This window comes from Pseudophryne corroboree, chromosome 8, assembly GCF_028390025.1.
Source record: "Pseudophryne corroboree isolate aPseCor3 chromosome 8, aPseCor3.hap2, whole genome shotgun sequence".
In the NCBI taxonomy this organism is placed as follows: Eukaryota; Metazoa; Chordata; class Amphibia; order Anura; family Myobatrachidae; genus Pseudophryne; species Pseudophryne corroboree.
This window is the reverse complement of record NC_086451.1, coordinates 108,321,638-108,339,729: the sequence shown is the minus strand read 5'-3', so window position 1 is coordinate 108,339,729 and position 18,092 is coordinate 108,321,638. Positions and strand designations below refer to the sequence as shown.

The 18,092-nt window shown below is 42.8% G+C and overlaps 1 protein-coding gene across 4 annotated transcripts in view; it reads left to right on the top strand.

The window, feature by feature from the left end:
• The first annotated feature begins 2,835 nt into the window (after window positions 1-2,835).
• DENND1A (DENN domain containing 1A) overlaps window positions 2,836-18,092 on the top strand; it is a 1,299,692-nt gene continuing 1,284,435 nt past the window's right edge. For 2 of the 4 annotated variants that reach the window (XM_063936849.1, XM_063936850.1), the window contains exon 1: window positions 2,837-3,116. In XM_063936849.1, coding sequence (XP_063792919.1) covers window positions 3,100-3,116 — 17 coding nt within the window. In that variant the 5' untranslated portion in view covers window positions 2,837-3,099. Of the gene's footprint in view, window positions 3,117-18,092 lie in introns of all 4 variants that reach the window. The other 2 variants (XM_063936848.1, XM_063936851.1) reach the window with 2 other exon arrangements.

Genomic DNA, 18,092 nt, shown 5'->3' with positions numbered 1-18,092 from the left:
GCTACGCGAGACTTGGAGGATTCCGAGTCCCTTGATGTGGTCACGGCTTTGAATATTTACGTGGCCAGAACGGCTAGAGTCAGAAAAACAGAAGCACTGTTTGTCCTGTATGCAGCCAACAAGGTTGGCACTCCTGCTTCAAAGCAGATGGATCGCTGGATCTGTAACATGATTCAGCAGGCTCATTCTACAGCTGGATTGCCGTTACCAAAATCAGTCAAGGACCATTCCACTAGGAAGGTGGACTCTTCTTGGGCGGCTGCCCGAGGGGTCTCGGCACTACAGCTGTGCCGAGCTGCTACTTGGTCGGGTTCAAACACCTTTGCAAAATTCTATAAGTTTGATACCCTGGCTGAGGAGGACCTCCTGTTTGCTCAATCGGTGCTGCAGAGTCATCCGCACTCTCCCGCCCGTTTGGGAGCTTTGGTATAATCCCCATGGTCCTTACGGAGTCCCCAGCATCCTCTAGGACGTAAGAGAAAATAAGATTTTAAACCTACTGGTAAATCTTTTTCTCGTAGTCCGTAGAGGATGCTGGGCGCCCGTCCCAAGTGCGGACTACTTCTGCAAGACTTGTATATAGTTTTGCTTACTAAAGGGTTACGTTATAGTTTCATCGGTCACGGACTGATGCTATGTTGTTTTTCATACTGTTAACTGGTTAGTATATCACAAGTTATACGGTGTGAATGGTGTGGGCTGGTATGAATCTTGCCCTTGGATTAACAAAAATCCTTTCCTCGTACTGTCCGTCTCCTCTGGGCACAGTTTCTCTAACTGAGGTCTGGAGGAGGGGCATAGAGGGATGAGCCAGTGCACACCCATACCTAAAGTTCTTTCTTAGGGTGCCCATGTCTCCTGCGGAGCCCGTCTATCCCCATGGTCCTTACGGAGTCCCCAGCATCCTCTACGGACTACGAGAAAAAGATTTACCGGTAGGTTTAAAATCTTATTTTCTGCTGTTTCTCATATACCTTTCCTCTCGCACCCCTCTTTCCTGAACTCAGCAATGTGCATAATGGGGCTTATTCTAAGTTGGGGGCAAAGCAAAAGCAGATATATCACTCGTTACATCAAACGGATAATCTATCTATAGGTAATCCGTGGGTGTGTACACCCAATATGTCTGTGAATACCGTAATTCACAGACATATTGTGTCAGCCCTGCAGCTCAGCCAATGCCAATATATCTTGCTGATACATCGGCATGTCTTTCTGTGTGTACGGGAGACTCACTGCCCATCCGTACACTGGCTGCAGGAACTGAAGTCACAGGAAGGCATATAGATTCAAATGCCTGCCCAGTTGTGACGTCAGCACAGATATATTGAGAGGTAATTGTGTATGCTTACCTAATCAGCCGCTATGTCAGTGGATCCATCAGTTGGCAGATATATCGGCATAGTGTGTACCCAGTCTAACTTTGCACTGGACAAACCAGACTCAACGCATAAATAACAATCCTTCTAGTCACGCCTAGTCCCGGGCACGTTTACGAACGCTGAGCGTCTTTTTCCACAAAAATGCATCTTATTAGCATTGCTATGCAAATAAGATGCACAGGCAGACTGCGCTGATTTTAATGATAAGCAGGATGCCTATATTATGTGTGTGACTGCAGCCGTATCTCCGTAGAAAATGCTATGTTGCATTGTTTTCCACAGATATCGCTAACACATCACAATCACAGGTCGCACCCAGGAATTGTACACGGGTCCTTCCCGGGTGTGACCCGCCATGAGACCCCTTTCAGACTGGCAACGCGACCCGGAATTATGCCAGGTCGGGTTGCCATAGGGGGCGGGAGCGGAGGTTGCGCCAACGTAATCAAGGGCAGGTGCTTGGAGATGAGATCATCTCCACTCCACCTCCTCCATTCTGTGAATGGGCCCCAGATCGCATCGACTCAGGTTACCTGTTCACACCGCACCTGACCCCGGTAATAACCCAGGAATAACCCTGCTTTATTGCTCGGTTGAGATACCGGATCAGGCGACCCGGAAATTCAGAACTTACCTCTTTTACACCACACATCGACCCGGCAATTTAACGGGTTATTTGTGCGTCGTGAAAGGGGTACGACACTGTAACGTTGCATTTTGTATACAGATACAGCTGCACTTTTTGGGAGGAAAAGATGATTCACGCTGGGCGAGTCGGACAGGAGCTGGCGGCTCTCATATGCTGCAACTCAACGTACGGATGGATGCTAGATGAGGAAGGATGCATCTGTAAATAGCTGCTTTTGCATGAAGAGCACAAATGATGGACGGCTTTATTTTTACACAGCTATTTACCTTCCGTACAAGATGTTTATTTTTGTTGTTTTGCTTGGCTTCAAACTCATAATCAGCCCCAACATTTTTTACCAGATATCTATGCTTCCTAATGACAGTCCCCAATTTGGGAGAGGTAATGTAATCCTCATTAATTAACTTCTAGGTAAACCCTAGTGCTGACACAGCCCATATGTCTCTCCTTCCTGCTCCCAATAACAAACACATCTAGCAGCATTCCCCATTCTAGAGGTCCTCCAGACACCATAACAGTCCATGTTTCAGGATATTCAACCTTGAAGACAGGTGACTTGATCAGTGCATGAGTTATTTTTTATTCAACCAACTGTGCTGAAGCAAGCATAATCTTAAAACCTGGACTGTTGAGGTACCTGGAGCACGGAGGACCTAGTTCAGGAAACCCTGCCCCATACCATCCAGCGTTACTCCCTTCCCTCCTCCCCTCACAGATTCGTGTCAGCCGGCCGCAGTAGTTTATATTCTCCCTCCCGCACGCCCATTGGCCAAGCCTCGGACATGAGCCCTAATGGCCCAGTCACGGGGTGTCTCCGGGCCCCGGTCACTCCCAGACTGTGACAGGCCCTGTCTCCCTGCGCACTGCGCCATGGGCTGAGCCACAGCCTGCCAGACGCCCGTTGCACGGTGGGAGCTGTAGTTCATGCTCGCTCTCGCTGTGAGTCTAGCTGCGTTGAATGAACTACAACTCCCAGCAGCCAGTGCGGCTGGTTCGCGGCTCCGTGACCATGGTGCTCTGTGAGTGAGGGAGAGCACCCCGGACACCGGACACCGGACACCGGAGACAATGGGCTCCAGGGTAAAGTAAGTGTCCGGGGACAGGTCACATCACGCTGCCTGTTGTTGTTGTCTGGGTGCAGCATGTGGGGCATTGTCAGTGGGACTTGCACATGTATGATAGTGTATACCTGTAGGATGGTGTCTGTGTATGGGCATTACTGTCTGTGTATACAGCCAGTGCTGCCTATGGGGAAGGGGTGGTTTAACAACATATATACATATATCTCTCTGCATAGTATAGTACACAGATACATCACATTCCCCTGTAACTATAGGCTCTGCAACTGACTCCAACAGCAGCAAAGTATCAAGATGTAACATCCATGATGGGTAGGATTTGTAATGATGCTACATATTAGTAAAATGCATACAGCCAGTGCTGAGAAATAATAGCAAGATATTTAGCTGAGTTGCTGTATTGTTCCCAGGGGTTTGGACCGTTGCAATTTATAATATGTATAGTATGCGCCCAAATTCTAACAAATGTGTCTGTTCTAAGTTTCTTGGCGACCTGCTTCCGTGTAGAATCTACGCCGCTCTTAGTGCTGCATGCCCCCTCGCCATGTTCACAAAACATTTCAGCAATACATTGTTTTGTTTTTTCCCCCCTTGTGGGTAGGTGGGGAGAATCAGTGATAAAATGTCTTTAATCTGCCCAGTTCTGCCTTACTCTATTTGCACAATATATGCCATTTCTTCAGCCATGCTAGTTATGTAAGTACTCTTTATACTGTTAACTTGCTTATGAGCGCACCAGTTTTTTTTCCAGGGCATGCTTGTCTGTACTAAGTATGTGTCAAAGGAACTTCCCTCTGGCTGTCACCCTTGAAATTCCAAAAATACTTTGGAAAATGCTTCTTGTGATAGAATTGCACGTTCATTTTGTTGATATGACCGGGATTATCGATTGCTATTTGGAACTTGCATGATATGAGGCCTATGCTAACTTGATTACATTAGTAGTATTACTCTTTGTAATATATGACAACATAATGGGATGATGTTATGACAAGAGCCCTTAAGTGCACCTTGAATATTAGAAATGGTTTTCATATTGTATTATATCACTATGTAAGGCTTTTGTAATCTGTTTGTTTAAGGATATATTCCTAGAAACATGCAGAGGAAAATTGCGCAGTACTATGAAAGGTTTGATCTGGCGTAAGACGAGTGACCGTTTTGTAATCCTGAAGAGTTTCTCAGTTTCTTTTCAATGATCCCCTGCCTACTAAACTATAGGCATGGTGATCCACTGAGTGCCATTAATAGAAAAGCGTTTGCAAGTAATTTGTCTGTATGCCACTATTGGGCCAAGCCACTGTCGCATACGAGGCATTTGAACAAGCTTTAACACATCAATTTTTGTGAAAACAAAAGTAGTGTCAAAACAGGAGGAAGTAAAAAAAAAAAAAAAGGATGTAATATGTTAGACTTTCCTACATTGGGTCATTCCACATCAAATAATTTCCCCCCGCCCCCCCCCCCCCCAAAATATATTAAATGTCCACCACCTATCTCAGATTTTTCCAATTTTTTTTTAGTTAAGAGAGCATGTCAAAACAACTTTCTGCCAAATATCTCCACTGTCTGAAAATTTGTTTATTAAATGTTGATTTTTCAATTTATTAAATTATTTACTCATCGATGCTTCTTTATTCAGTTTTATTTGAGGTATCACGGGTGTTTTTTAAGGAATCACCATGAAATTAGGACCCCTAAGGTCACTCTTCCTCCCAAATCCAGAAATCCACACTAAATTACTTTATCTGCTTTACGGTTCGAGTTACGACAAAAACGCACGTTTTTCAAGAAGACTTAAAAACGCTAGGTTCAATCAACATTAGATATCCCAAATTTTTTTAAATGCTTAACAAAGGTGTACATTATTACCAGACAAAAAAAGCAGCATGCATGGTACACTGTTTCATAGTGGAGAAAAAAATATAATTAGGTTGATTTTCAATTACTGTTGTACCGCATACATAATTAACATAAGAAATCATGGAATTTTACAAACTTAAACATAACTTGAGTCCCTAACTTATTTAATGTCACAGAATACATAGTAAAACAATTAAGAAAACTTTAAGAAACCCATGGAATACTGGCAGAACCTGAAAAATATAGAGGGAAAGCCCTTCCTGTACAAATCATTCATCAGGTACACAGTTTTACGGGTTTTGGTATGAATGGTCGACCATGTTATGGTCGACAGTCATTAGGTCGACATGGACACATGGTCGACACATGAAACGGTCAACATGAGGTTTTTTTGTTTTTTGTTTTTTTTTTGGTGTAATTTTCTGCGTAAAGTGACTGGGAACCCCAATTAGTGCACCGCGTCCCCTCGCATGGCTCGCTTCGCTCGCCATGCTTCGGGCATGTTGCCTTCGCTCCGCTATCGCTTCGCTCAGCACAGATTACCGTTCCAATCGTAGTCCACGTGGATCGTACAGTATGGAAAATTTCCCCAAAAGAAAAAAAGTAAAAAAACTCATGTCGACCTTTTCATGTGTCGACCTTTCACGTGCCGTCCATGTCAACCATGTCAATGTCGACCAATAGTGGTCGACCTAATGACTGTCGACCATAACATGGTCGATCATCTGAACGGATACCAGTTTTACGAAGATGATGAACATTCTCGGATGTACCCTGAAAAGAAAGTCCTGTTTCTGTAAAAGTTCCAGGAGGAAAAGGAATTCACAACCAGAAAAGGCTACTCCAAGTAAACTTGAAAGAACTTTATCTTGCTTTCAAATCCAGTTTGCCAGACATTCAAGTTGGATTGTCTAAGATGTGTTCCTTGAGATTTACATGGTCTGTTAGTTAGCGTTGCTGCAAGAGGTATGCATTCTGTGTGTGTTTGCGAAACTCACCAAAACGAAAATTATTATTAAATTGTTGGTTGCTGCTCTACCATTAAAGATGGACTACAAAGACCTAACTGAAATCCTTGTTTGTTCTTCAGCCTCAAAAACTTGTATGCATCATCAATGTGATAAACGCCCAGGTCTGGAAGCACTTAAGAAAATAGTTGAAAAACCTTTTCATGATAGTGACATGGATGATGAGGACACAATTGTTTATAAGCAGTGGGTCCACACTGACCAAAGTAAATTGGTTACAGTCACTAGTAGTGTGGAACAATTCTGTGAAGTTGTTTGTAGTGCTTTTGATGAGGCAAAAGCCCACCTGTATACAGCAGTCGCAGGCTGAATACCTACGCCAGCTGAAGGAAACATTCGCCCAGAAACTGAAGCTATTGTGTTACTAGATTTTGCAGAAAATTATTAATTTGTCAGGATGCAATTCAAGGATTTCACTGGGACACTTCACAAGCAGCACTTCACCCGTTTGCTGTATACAGATAGCGCACAGTGCGAATGCGCTGTGCTGCGACTGATCACAGCCGGCGTTTGCTCCCTAGGCTTCCATTGGCGTGCAGATGTGTGCATTTGCGGCCACACTTGCCGCAAGTCAACGATTAGCGTGGCTACATCTGTTTTTTATCAAGATGATTTTAAGACGCTTTACACTGTGTGAGTCTGTGTGTTATAAGTGATACCTGTGACCATGTAGCCATAACTGTGCGTGCCTTCATTACGGTACTCATGAAACACTTAGCCGAATTATTACTAAAATTGGAGTATGTTTACTGCTTTAGTGATGGTGCTAGTAAACATCTAGCCACCAGCACCAGTCTGCAAGCAGTGGAAACTCATCACATCTTGACACCTTTGGACCTGTATAGTTGGGCTTAATATATACATTACATAAAGTTTTTATACGCGTCACAAAATGAAATACAAGACTGCACACCCAAGCTGCATAGCTGTCTAGAAACAGCAAAGACTGTGGTAGGAACACTTGCTCATCACCAATTTCGGCCTATTAGTTATGATGAACTACACATATTCCGATTATCATCAGACGACATGAAGTCAGCAGGAACCACAGTTTGAGGGGTATCCAATTACAGGTGAAAATACATTGGGCTATTTTTCCAGATGTTTCACTCATATTATTATTATTTACAGGTAATCCAATTTGGTCACCTGTAAAAAAAAATACATTATCTCCCAAAAACACACAGGTTCAGTTAAACCTGTGTGGTTTTTTTTTTTAAGAAACAGCCCCATTTCCGTGGATGTGGTTTCACCTGCCTGAGGCAGGTGAAACAAAATCCCTGATAAGCTGGCGCTAGCCCCCGGTGGGACAATTAGCAGCATTAATTTACCGTGGCTAATTGCATAACCCCTTTAGTGTCCCTATAACCACAGTCACAAAAAATGTAGACAAAAGTGATCTGCATTTGTAATTTGGAGTGGTCAGCGCGCTCATTATGAAAAATGAAAGAGCAAGAGGTAGAAAAAGAGGGGATGTTGCGGGATAGGGTGTTGTTATAGATATATAGATGTGTAAGAATTTTTCGTATAAATGTGGGTTTACAGCAATGATCAGTCTAATGGTGGTTTCTAAACATAAATTTATTGTGGTATTGGATATATATATAAGGTCAGCAACCTTCTGAAATGATATATGGTTCCTTAACCACTGTCAGGTGTGTCCTGCAGACTACCCTTTACAAGGTATACCTCACTAATGGTATACCAAAATGGACCCCAGCTCAGGTAAATGTCAGGTGTACCCTAAGGGTCACCTTTACCATAGGTGTGGTGGGTGCCTATGTATCCTCTGAAGCTGTGTCCTAAATTAGTGTCTGGGGGGTTTTGACCAGTGCGGCGTCCCGCCTGTCAGTCCCCTTTCGTGTGCGGCACTGAGTTGTGGGGCTGTGGGCTGTGTGTCACACACTTACCGCCGGGGGCAGGTCTCTGCCTGCCGCCGGTAACCTCATCTCTTCCTTCCACGAACTCAGGCCTTGGTCCTCTTTGTCCGTGTCCTCCGTCTTCTTCGGTCCGCGCGCTTCTCCTGCAGCCGCCGGTCTCCTCCGTCCACGGGTCCCGTTCTACCACTTCCTGGTTTGCGCGTCACGTGCGATGTCACGTGAGCGCTCCGTCTGTAAAAGTGATCTGCAACCTGGAACATACATAGCAGCAGTGTACAATAACATCTGTTACATTGGGTATATCATTCAATGTAATGAGGAGGAACATTATGTGCTGGTACACTTCATGAAACGAAATCAATCAACAAATGTGTTGTCCTGGCATTCAGTGTTTTGTTTCTTTTTATTCACGTCCCCTATGTAACAAAGTGCCCACTATCCAAGGAAGTAGTGGAAGGCACTGTCTGCTGACACCTTTAGGAGAATTACAGACCGTTACAACAGGTTCCAAACAAGGGAAAGATAATATGATTGACTCAAGTTATGTGTAAGTTTTTACATTTCATGGATTCTTGTGTTAATTATGTATGCGGTACAACAGTATTTGAACGTCCACTTCATGATTTTTTTCCCCCTCCACTATGAAACAGAGTACCATGCTGATTTATTGTCTGGTAATAATGTATACCTTTGTTAACCACCTAAAAACATTTGGGATATCTAATGTTGATAGAACCTAGCGTTTTTAAGTCTTTTCGAAAAACGTGTATTTTTGCCGTAACTCGAAACGTAAGGCAGATAAAGTGATTTGGTTTGGATTCAGGAGGAAGAGTTGCCATAAGGGTGCAAATTTTGTGGTGATTCCTTTTATAAACAACCCTCACACTTCAGATAAACTGGATAAAGAAGCTGCGATTAGTAAATAATTTACTAAATTGATCAATTTTTAGTAAACAAATTGTCAGACAGTCAAGATATTTGGCATAAGTAGTATTTTTATTTTTTTATTTTTTTTACATACTCTTAACTAAAAAAAATTCAGAAAAATCTGAGATGGGTGGTGAACACGCCTGGTTGAACTGACATGGAATGCCCCCGTTATAACCCAACACAATATCACAAAATTTAGTTGTCACATACGGGACAAGCCAAATCCACCACTGTTCTGTAAAGGAAACGTCTACTTGGTAATTCCCCTTCAAATTAGGGGCCTGTGTTTTTTTTTCTTTTTTCTTTTTTTGAGAAAGCGCTATAATTTAACTTTTGAACCTATGTTGAAAACGCAAGATACACTGCTATAGATTTTATTCTTTTTTTAGTGTCACTTATGGGAAATGTTATACTCTTTTTCATTGAATTTCCATATACATTTCTCTTCTTGGGAGGCTTCTGTGCTGTAATCTGTTCTGGAATGCCCATATGTAGTATTCTATGATTGCATTGAACTATATGTGAGGGGGGGGGGAATGTAATATGGTGTGTAAATACGTGCCGCAATAATACAGTTACCCATTAGATTGTAAGCTCTTGCATGCAGATCTCTCACATTTTGTTGAACTGAATGCACCTGATTGATATATATTTAAATTTATCTCTCTAATAAGTAGAGATGTGTGGGTTCAGACTTACCCGGATCTCAAAATGACATGTTATTGGCTATCTGGCTGTCACGTGTTTTTGGATACATTCAATCTTTTTAAGCATTTTTTAGTTTACCACATGAAGGTTTTTGGCTTTTACATTCCAGCAATGTTTTTTGTCATCTTCATTTTATATTTTCTTTTTTAATATTAGACCATTCGTATTTTTTTATCTAATGATCGCCATGTTGTTTTACTTACTGCTTTTACTAAACATCATATATGGAACTTGTTTTGCTCAGACTACCACCTCTGTAGATTCTTCACGGGCCTTTGTGCTGTTTTCTTTATATGCATAGTGACCTTTAATTGTTTAGGAAACCAAGGAGCTGGAACTATAGGTGACCGCCTTAATGGCTGGTGGTGTTAGAATGATTGCAAGTGGACCAAGATCATCATGACAAATCCTGAGGGTGGTCTGAATGGTTTCTAAGAACTACACTATTGACCTGTATGAAGGTGGTAGTACAGGGCCACCTCTCCATTCAAAACACAACCCTAGTGTGCTGTTACATGCAACTGTATCTCTGGAGGCCTGCTGGCTCTGTAATATGGAACTGTCAAATCAATTTAGTCTACCAACTTAAAATGGGGGCTTGTGATTAGTCCTCCCACTCCCCAGGCATCCCCTCAGGCTCCTCCTGGATGTGTGCCCTGCATTACCACCTTTTGCATTGTTAAAGGTGTAGCCTTCCTCTCTAATATGTGTAAAATGGTTCTGGGTCACATTGGAGACCCCCCCCCCCTTCCCCTATACATCATATACCTCAACTGTGCTATGTAAGATTAGCAGAGAGAGCAGCTGTGTCCGAGCGGAGCCCATATAACGGGCACACAGCACTGTAGGACACCGTGTCTAAATGCTGAGATCATGGGTCCCAAGAAGGCTGCAAATAGCCTATCAGATAACAAATGTAGAGGTCGTTTGAGGTCTTATCCTCAAGAAATAGATTTATTTGAAAATGATATAAAAGGTTTGATTAGTGGACATTCCTCTGGATGTTTTGGTGTCATTTTCTTGGTCATCTAACAATAAAGGGTTTGTGATAAAAGGATCTTGTACAATAAACATACACAATTGCTATTTGGAGAATTAAGGATAATGATTAATGAGGTACCCATCCTATATTTAGAATTTTAAAACAATATTTTGATTAGCCTTTCATTGGTTCAGTAATAACAGTGGGATGATAAATATAAGAATCCTAGTCTGTTAAAGCCTACTTTCCATGCTGTCCCTGAGATAAGCTTTGCTGGGCATAACATGGGGTCAGTAGGGATCTCATACTACTTTGTGTGTTAATACTCTCTATTTATTGCTGTTTCCAGCTGTACAGCACTAAGCCCTATGTAAATAAATGTTAAGGAATCAAAAGGTGAACAGTGAAACAGGAATACAAAATCTAATCCAGTAATAGGCCATAGTGAGACATAGGGCTTGGTGAGGTCAGTAACAATCCAGGGAACATGGACCCAGGGAGAGCAGTGTAGCCTTCAGTTTGAAGCACCAGTAAAACATCCAAAGGTTAAAGACTCAAGTGATCCAGCAAGGTAATGATCAGCAACAAGCTGAAGATCTCCCATAAAACCTGTGTTCTGAGATATACAGATGACTTGGGAAACCCACATTTGCCCAGTGCCAGTGGCCTTTGCCTGCTCTCTAGCAGTTCTAACCTAATACATAGATCTAATTATTGTTTTTGGTCAAGCCGTCTCTAACTGTTAATATAATAAAAAATGGTTTCCTCCTCCCTGGAATTAATGTAAAGATTAAAGATTTTCACACATGCTTTTATTAAGTATTGAATATCCTATGCAACAGGGTAATATTCTAGGCTAGATATAGAAGAATAAATCAAATATTTATAATGGAAGTATGCAAAAAAAAAAGATAATGTAAGTATTAAGTATCCAGTTGACACAGTGACTTCTGTTTTTGATTTAATACTTCACTCTGGATTTGCAAAGCGAAGGGGTAATTACTGAGAGGGTTAATGTCAGAGCAGTAGGAGTTACAGCAATCCTGTTTATAAATTATTCATGGCTTTCTGCCATACTGCTGGCTCAGTCATTTTCTGTCATCATTACCAGATGTAAAACTTGAAGACACATTTGTACATCAGGAAATCCGAAAAGAAAAAAAAAAATTAGAAACTTGTAAAGTAACAGTTTTGAAATATGTTGCATTGAATTCAGGGTGTCACACTGTAAATATGCTTTGTATGTGTGTGCGGACGTACAGTACCTAATAATCTCCCAGGACCTATATATTACCTTTTCAGAAAAGTAATTTTGTGTTCATTTTTCCAATGCTATTTTAAGCGATTTCACTTTTATTTTTTTATTCTTGCTTCAGGTAATCTGCAGGACAGGTGAAACACACAAAAATATTATAATAACTCTCCAAACTTTTAATGCATTGCATTTTTTTCCCCACTACTGGGATCCGGCAATCCTGCATAGAAGTGTAACATATTACTTACACAAATCATTCGCTTCTTAACTGTTCAGTTATGGCTGTGACCGCTGCGCTCATGAGCTAAAATATGACTTAACAACATAACACTTGCCATTTGAAAATAACTTTAACGACTGTCCGGATAGGAACGGCTTTCATTTGTAGCGGTTATGTCATTATGAGTTAATGTTTTCTGACTGTATACTGAAGCTGGTATATGTCCTCAGAAATGTATTCATATTCTGTTTAATTTGCTCTCTATTTCTGTAACACGGACTTTTGTAATGTCCGTGGCAAATTAGGAAAAAGAGCATTTTGACTAAAAAGCAGAATAGCTCACAACAGTAGATTTGTAAAGTGGAATACATGTAAAAAAAAGCTTTAAAAGTGGGGATTAGTAGATCGACACTGTTCAGGTCGACAGATAAAGGTTGACAGGTTCAAAAGGTAAACATGGAAATTGCCGACACGTTTTTTGTTTTTGTGCCAAATCATGGATTTTTACTGTTATCTGACCACCATCAGTAGAAACTTGCTTGCTCGCGAGCTGGCTTAGCTCACCATGTTTCTGTCAGGTCACTTTTCCCAGTAGATGTTCACATGTATTGTAAGCCAAGCAGATGTTGAAAAAAAACATGTGTAAACCATTTAAAACAAGTCGACCATATGATGTTGAACTCTTGATTATCGATCTATCATCCAGATACCAGTGCATTCTATAGGAAGGAATTGCAAAAGTTGGGTTATAGTTTCTAGTTTGTGTCCATAGGGGGTCATTCAAATATGATCGCTGCTGTGCTTTTTTGCACAGCGAGCACTCTGGTTCTAACTGCGCATGCACCGCAATGCGCACGCACGTCAGACAACAATAAAGGGCATCACTGGCCAGCCACAAAATTGTGCGAAAATTCTAATCGCACGGGCGTTCGCAAGGTGATTGACAGGAAGAGGCTGTTTGTGGGTGGTAACTGACCGTTTGCTGAGAGTGTTTGGAAAAACGCAGGCGTGCCCAAGCGTTTTCAGGGAGGGTGTGTGACGTCCGTTCCGGCCCCGATCAGCCTGATTCTATCGCACTGGAGGAGTAAGTCCTGGGCTGCGCAGAGACTGCACAAAGTGATTTTTAGCAGCTCAGCGTACACTTAGGATCGCACATTTGCACGGCGAATTTACACTACCCCGGGGGGCAGCGACTATCTGAACGCAGGACAGCAAAATTAGCCCAGCGATCAGATCTGAATGACCCCCATAGTTTAAGCCCCTTGAGTAATACTGGAGAAAGAGACTATATAAATAAAATTATTATTGTTATTACTATAAAATGTTGCAATTCATAACATATACTTCCAAACAAAAATAGTTTTGCATGTGTCATGTATTTACTACTCCAGTCTCTCAATATCTAACTAGACTAAATATTTGTTGTTGTTTTTTTGTCCTTTTTAAAACCAACCTTCAGTGGCAGGAATTAAATGACACAAAGGGGTTGATTATTTGGTTGAGGGTGATGTTCTGGCAAATCCCGCGAGGTCCCGTTCTGGTGGCTTTGGAATGATGTTGTAGCTTCATAGGGGTGCATGTAAAAATACGCAAATTGATGTCACTGTATGTGTGAGGTTTGTATGAACTGCACATCGCTCCTAATTGAATTCACCCTGATATATTCATTAATAGCCCAGCACTTTGGGGGTAATTCAGATCTGATCGCAGCAGCAAATTTGTTAGCAAGTTGGGCAAAACCATGTGCACTGCGGGGGGGGTGGGGCAGATATAACGGGTAGAGAGATTTAGATTTGGCTGGGGTGTGTTCAAACTGTAATCTAAGTTGCAGTGTAAAAATAAAGCAGCCAGTATTTACTCTGCACCGAAACAATAGAACCCACCCAAATCTAACTCTCTCTGCACATGTTATATCTGCCCCCCCTGCAGTGCACATGGTTTTGCCCAACTGCTAACAAATTTGCTGCTGCAATCAACTCTGAATTAGGCTGTTTGTTTCCTGTTTATAGTGAGTAGTCCTCATTTTGCGCTGATGGTATAAAATCTTCTCGTAGAATGGAAGAGATAGGTTTGCCCACTTCACCCTACTGCACCCGGAATGAAATACTAAAGGTGGGTACACGCTAAGCGATGTGCTCGGTGAGCAATATCGCACAGTGACGTCATGCCACGGGCGGCTGGAATATGCAGCTTTGGACGATGAGTCCAAATTAAGCTGTATGCACGTCCGAGACTGAGGGTCGTTATCGACCTGCTGGGCCGCGCATTGCTTGTCGTTAACAGCATACACACTAGTTAACGACGTTGCTCAGGAACGGTCTAAATGAGCGACGTTGTTTTCTATATCGACTATTGTGTGCGAGCCTTAAAGTTAACATAACACACCGCTTTCATTATTGTAAAATCTGTAGCAAATTCAACAGAGCTGCATACATAGTACTCTATACTTTTATAATGGGCAGATATGATATCCCCTTTCCCACCATTTACTGCACCAGGAAGGATTGGGACTTGGGGTCTTCCATTTGAGTTTACAATTCCCCTTACTACAGCTGATAAATATACATCCACATACATTTACAATTTCCACATTATTTATTGACAGGTGTCTTGTGTTTATTGTACTCAAAGTTTCAGTGTTTAATTTAATAAAGGAAATTTGCTGAGAAATATGTTTTGGAATACTTATAAAATTGTGAGTATTTGTTCAGTATTTGTCAGTTTAAGAAGGAAATCTTTTAATGTAAATTATATATGACCCATGCAAAACCTTTGAAAATTGTGTATTTATACAAGTATGTGTGTCGTGCAGATATATAATATTAAGCATGGAGGCGAGGGTCTTGTGGCTGTATACTAATGAATAGCTGGCTTCCTCTAAATGGAATATAAAATGAAATATACAAATGCTATTTTTGACTTGCTGGCAGAATGTTAGATACACTGCAGTCCTGACACTGTTATAACGAGGAGCATTTTGTCAGGTAGGGAGAACATTTCTGATATCTTGCAGAGCTAAAGATATTTAAGGTAAGACTGGACAAAGGATTTCTCGCTTCAAACCAGACTTTGGGGGTAATGTAAAGAGTTTACGAAGCTGGCGTGTTTTTGGCGAGTTCACCAAAAAATGAAAAGTAGCAATTGCTTCTAATAAAAAACCTATTGTTAATAGTAATTCCTGCTTGAAATTTACAGCAAAGTCTCAGAAAATACACTGGTTCCTTAAACTCGTAACTCATTACATAACCCTCATTGTGTTTATGTTTGTTACAGTAATCCACTGAGTGACACTTTAATTCTGAAATACTTGCTGTTATATACTTGTATTTGTGTATTAGTATGGTACCTGAGCAGTAAATAGCAGCATTGCTGGCTATATCTCATTAACGCCTTTGACCTATAAATAAGTGTCCCATCATCACTACCACACAGGGTCCTGGACATCGGACCCTGTAGCTCTGCTATGTGAGGGGAGGGAGTGCAATGTTAAATATTTACTTCAACAGGGCATTACTTTTTAATGGTATATTGGATACAGTTGTACATTGCTAGAAACTTTATTTCTCTATCGTCCTAAGTGGATGCTGGGGTTCCTGAAAGGACCATGGGGAATAGCGGCTCCGCAGGAGACAGGGCACAAAAGTAAAGCTTTTACAGGTCAGGTGGTGTGTACTGGCTCCTCCCCCTATGACCCTCCTCCAGACTCCAGTTAGATTTTTGTGCCCGGCCGAGAAGGGTGCAATTCTAGGTGGCTCTCATAAAGAGCTGCTTAGAGAGTTTAGCTTAGGTTTTTTATTTTACAGTGATTCCTGCTGGCAACAGGATCACTGCAACGAGGGACAGAGGGGAGAAGAAGTGAACTCACCTGCGTGCAGGATGGATTGGCTTCTTGGCTACTGGACATGAAGCTCCAGAGGGACGATCACAGGTACAGCCTGGATGGTCACCGGAGCCACGCCGCCGGCCCCCTCACAGATGCTGAAGCAAGAAGAGGTCCAGAATCGGCGGCTGAAGACTCCTGCAGTCTTCTTAAGGTAGCGCACAGCACTGCAGCTGTGCGCCATTTTCCTCTCAGCACACTTCACACGGCAGTCACTGAGGGTGCAGGGCGCTGGGGGGGGGGCGCCCTGGGAGGCAAATGAAAACCTTTAAAAAGGCTAAAAATACCTCACATATAGCCCCAGAGGCTATATGGAGATATTTACCCCTGCCTAAATGTACTAAATAGCGGGAGACGAGCCCGCCGGAAAAGGGGCGGGGCCTATCTCCTCAGCACACGGCGCCATTTTCTGTCACAGCTCCGCTGGTCAGGAAGGCTCCCAGGTCTCTCCCCTGCACTGCACTACAGAAACAGGGTATAACAGAGAGGGGGGGCAAAATAAATGGCAATATATTAATATAAAAGCAGCTATAAGGGAGCACTTAATCATAAGGCTATCCCTGTCATATATAGCGCTTTTTGGTGTGTGCTGGCAGACTCTCCCTCTGTCTCCCCAAAGGGCTAGTGGGTCCTGTCTTCGTATAGAGCATTCCCTGTGTGTCTGCTGTGTGTCGGTACGTGTGTGTCGACATGTATGAGGACGTTATTGGTGTGGAGGCGGAGCAATTGCCAAATATGAGGATGTCACCTTCTAGGGGGTCGACACCAGAATGGATGCCTTTATTTGTGGAATTACGGGATAGCGTCAACTCGCTTAAGCAGTCGTTTGCCGACATGAGGCGGCCGGACACTCAATTAGTGCCTGTCCAGGCGCCTCAAACACCGTCAGGGGCTGTAAAACGCCCCTTGCCTCAGTCGGTCGACACAGACCCAGACACAGGCACTGATTCCGGTGGTGAAGGTGACGAATCAACCGTATTTTCCAGTAGGGCCACACGTTATATGATTTTGGCAATAAAGGAGATGTTACATTTAGCTGATACTACAGGTACCACTAAACAGGGTATTATGTTGGGTGTGAAAAAACTACCAGTAGTTTTTACCGAATCAGAAGAATTAAATGACGTGTGTGATGAAGCGTGGGGTGCCCCGATAAAAAACTGCTAATTTCAAAGAAGTTATTGGCTTTATACCCTTTCCCGCCAGAGGTTAGGGAGCGCTGGGAAACACCTCCTAGGGTGGACAAAGCGCTAACACGCTTATCAAAACAAGTGGCGTTACCCTCTCCTGAGACGGCCGCACTTAAAGATCCATCAGATAGGAGGATGGAAAATATCCAAAAAGGTATATACACACATGCAGGTGTTATACTACGACCAGCTATTGCGACTGCCTGGATGTGCAGTGCTGGGGTAGTTTGGTCAGAGTCCCTGATCGAAAATATTGATACCCTGGACAGGGACAATATTTTACTGTCGTTAGAACAAATAAAGGATGCATTTCTTTATATGCGTGATGCACAGAGAGATATCTGCACACTGGCATCACGGGTAAGTGCTATGTCCATTTCGGCCAGAAGAGCTTTATGGACACGACAGTGGACAGGCGATGCGTAGAGGAGTTATTTGGGGTCGGTCTATCGGATTTGGTGGCCACGGCTACGGCCGGGAAATCCACCTTTCTACCTCAAGTCACTCCCCAACAGAAAAAGGCACCGACCTTTCAACCGCAGCCCTTTCGTTCCTTTAAAAATAAGAGAGCAAAGGGCTATTCATATCTGCCACGAGGCAGAGGACGAGGGAAGAGACAGCAACAGGCAGCTCCTTCCCAGGAACAGAAGCCCTCCCCGGCTTCTACAAAAGCCTCAGCATGACGCTGGGGCTTCGCAAGCGGACTCGGGGGCGGTAGGCGGTCGTCTCAAGAATTACAGCGCGCAGTGGGCTCACTCGCAGGTAAATCCCTGGATCCTGCAGATAATATCTCAGGGGTACAGGTTGAAATTAGAGACAGAGCCACCTCGCCGTTTCCTGAAGTCTGCTTTACCAACGTCCCCCTCAGAAAGGGAGACGGTTTTGGAAGCCATTCACAAGCTGTATTCTCAGCAGGTGATAGTCAAGGTACCTCTTCTACAACAAGGGAAGGGGTATTATTCCACTCTTTTTGTGGTACCGAAGCCGGATGGCTCGGTAAGGCCTATTCTAAATCTGAAGTCCTTGAACCTGTACATAAAGAAGTT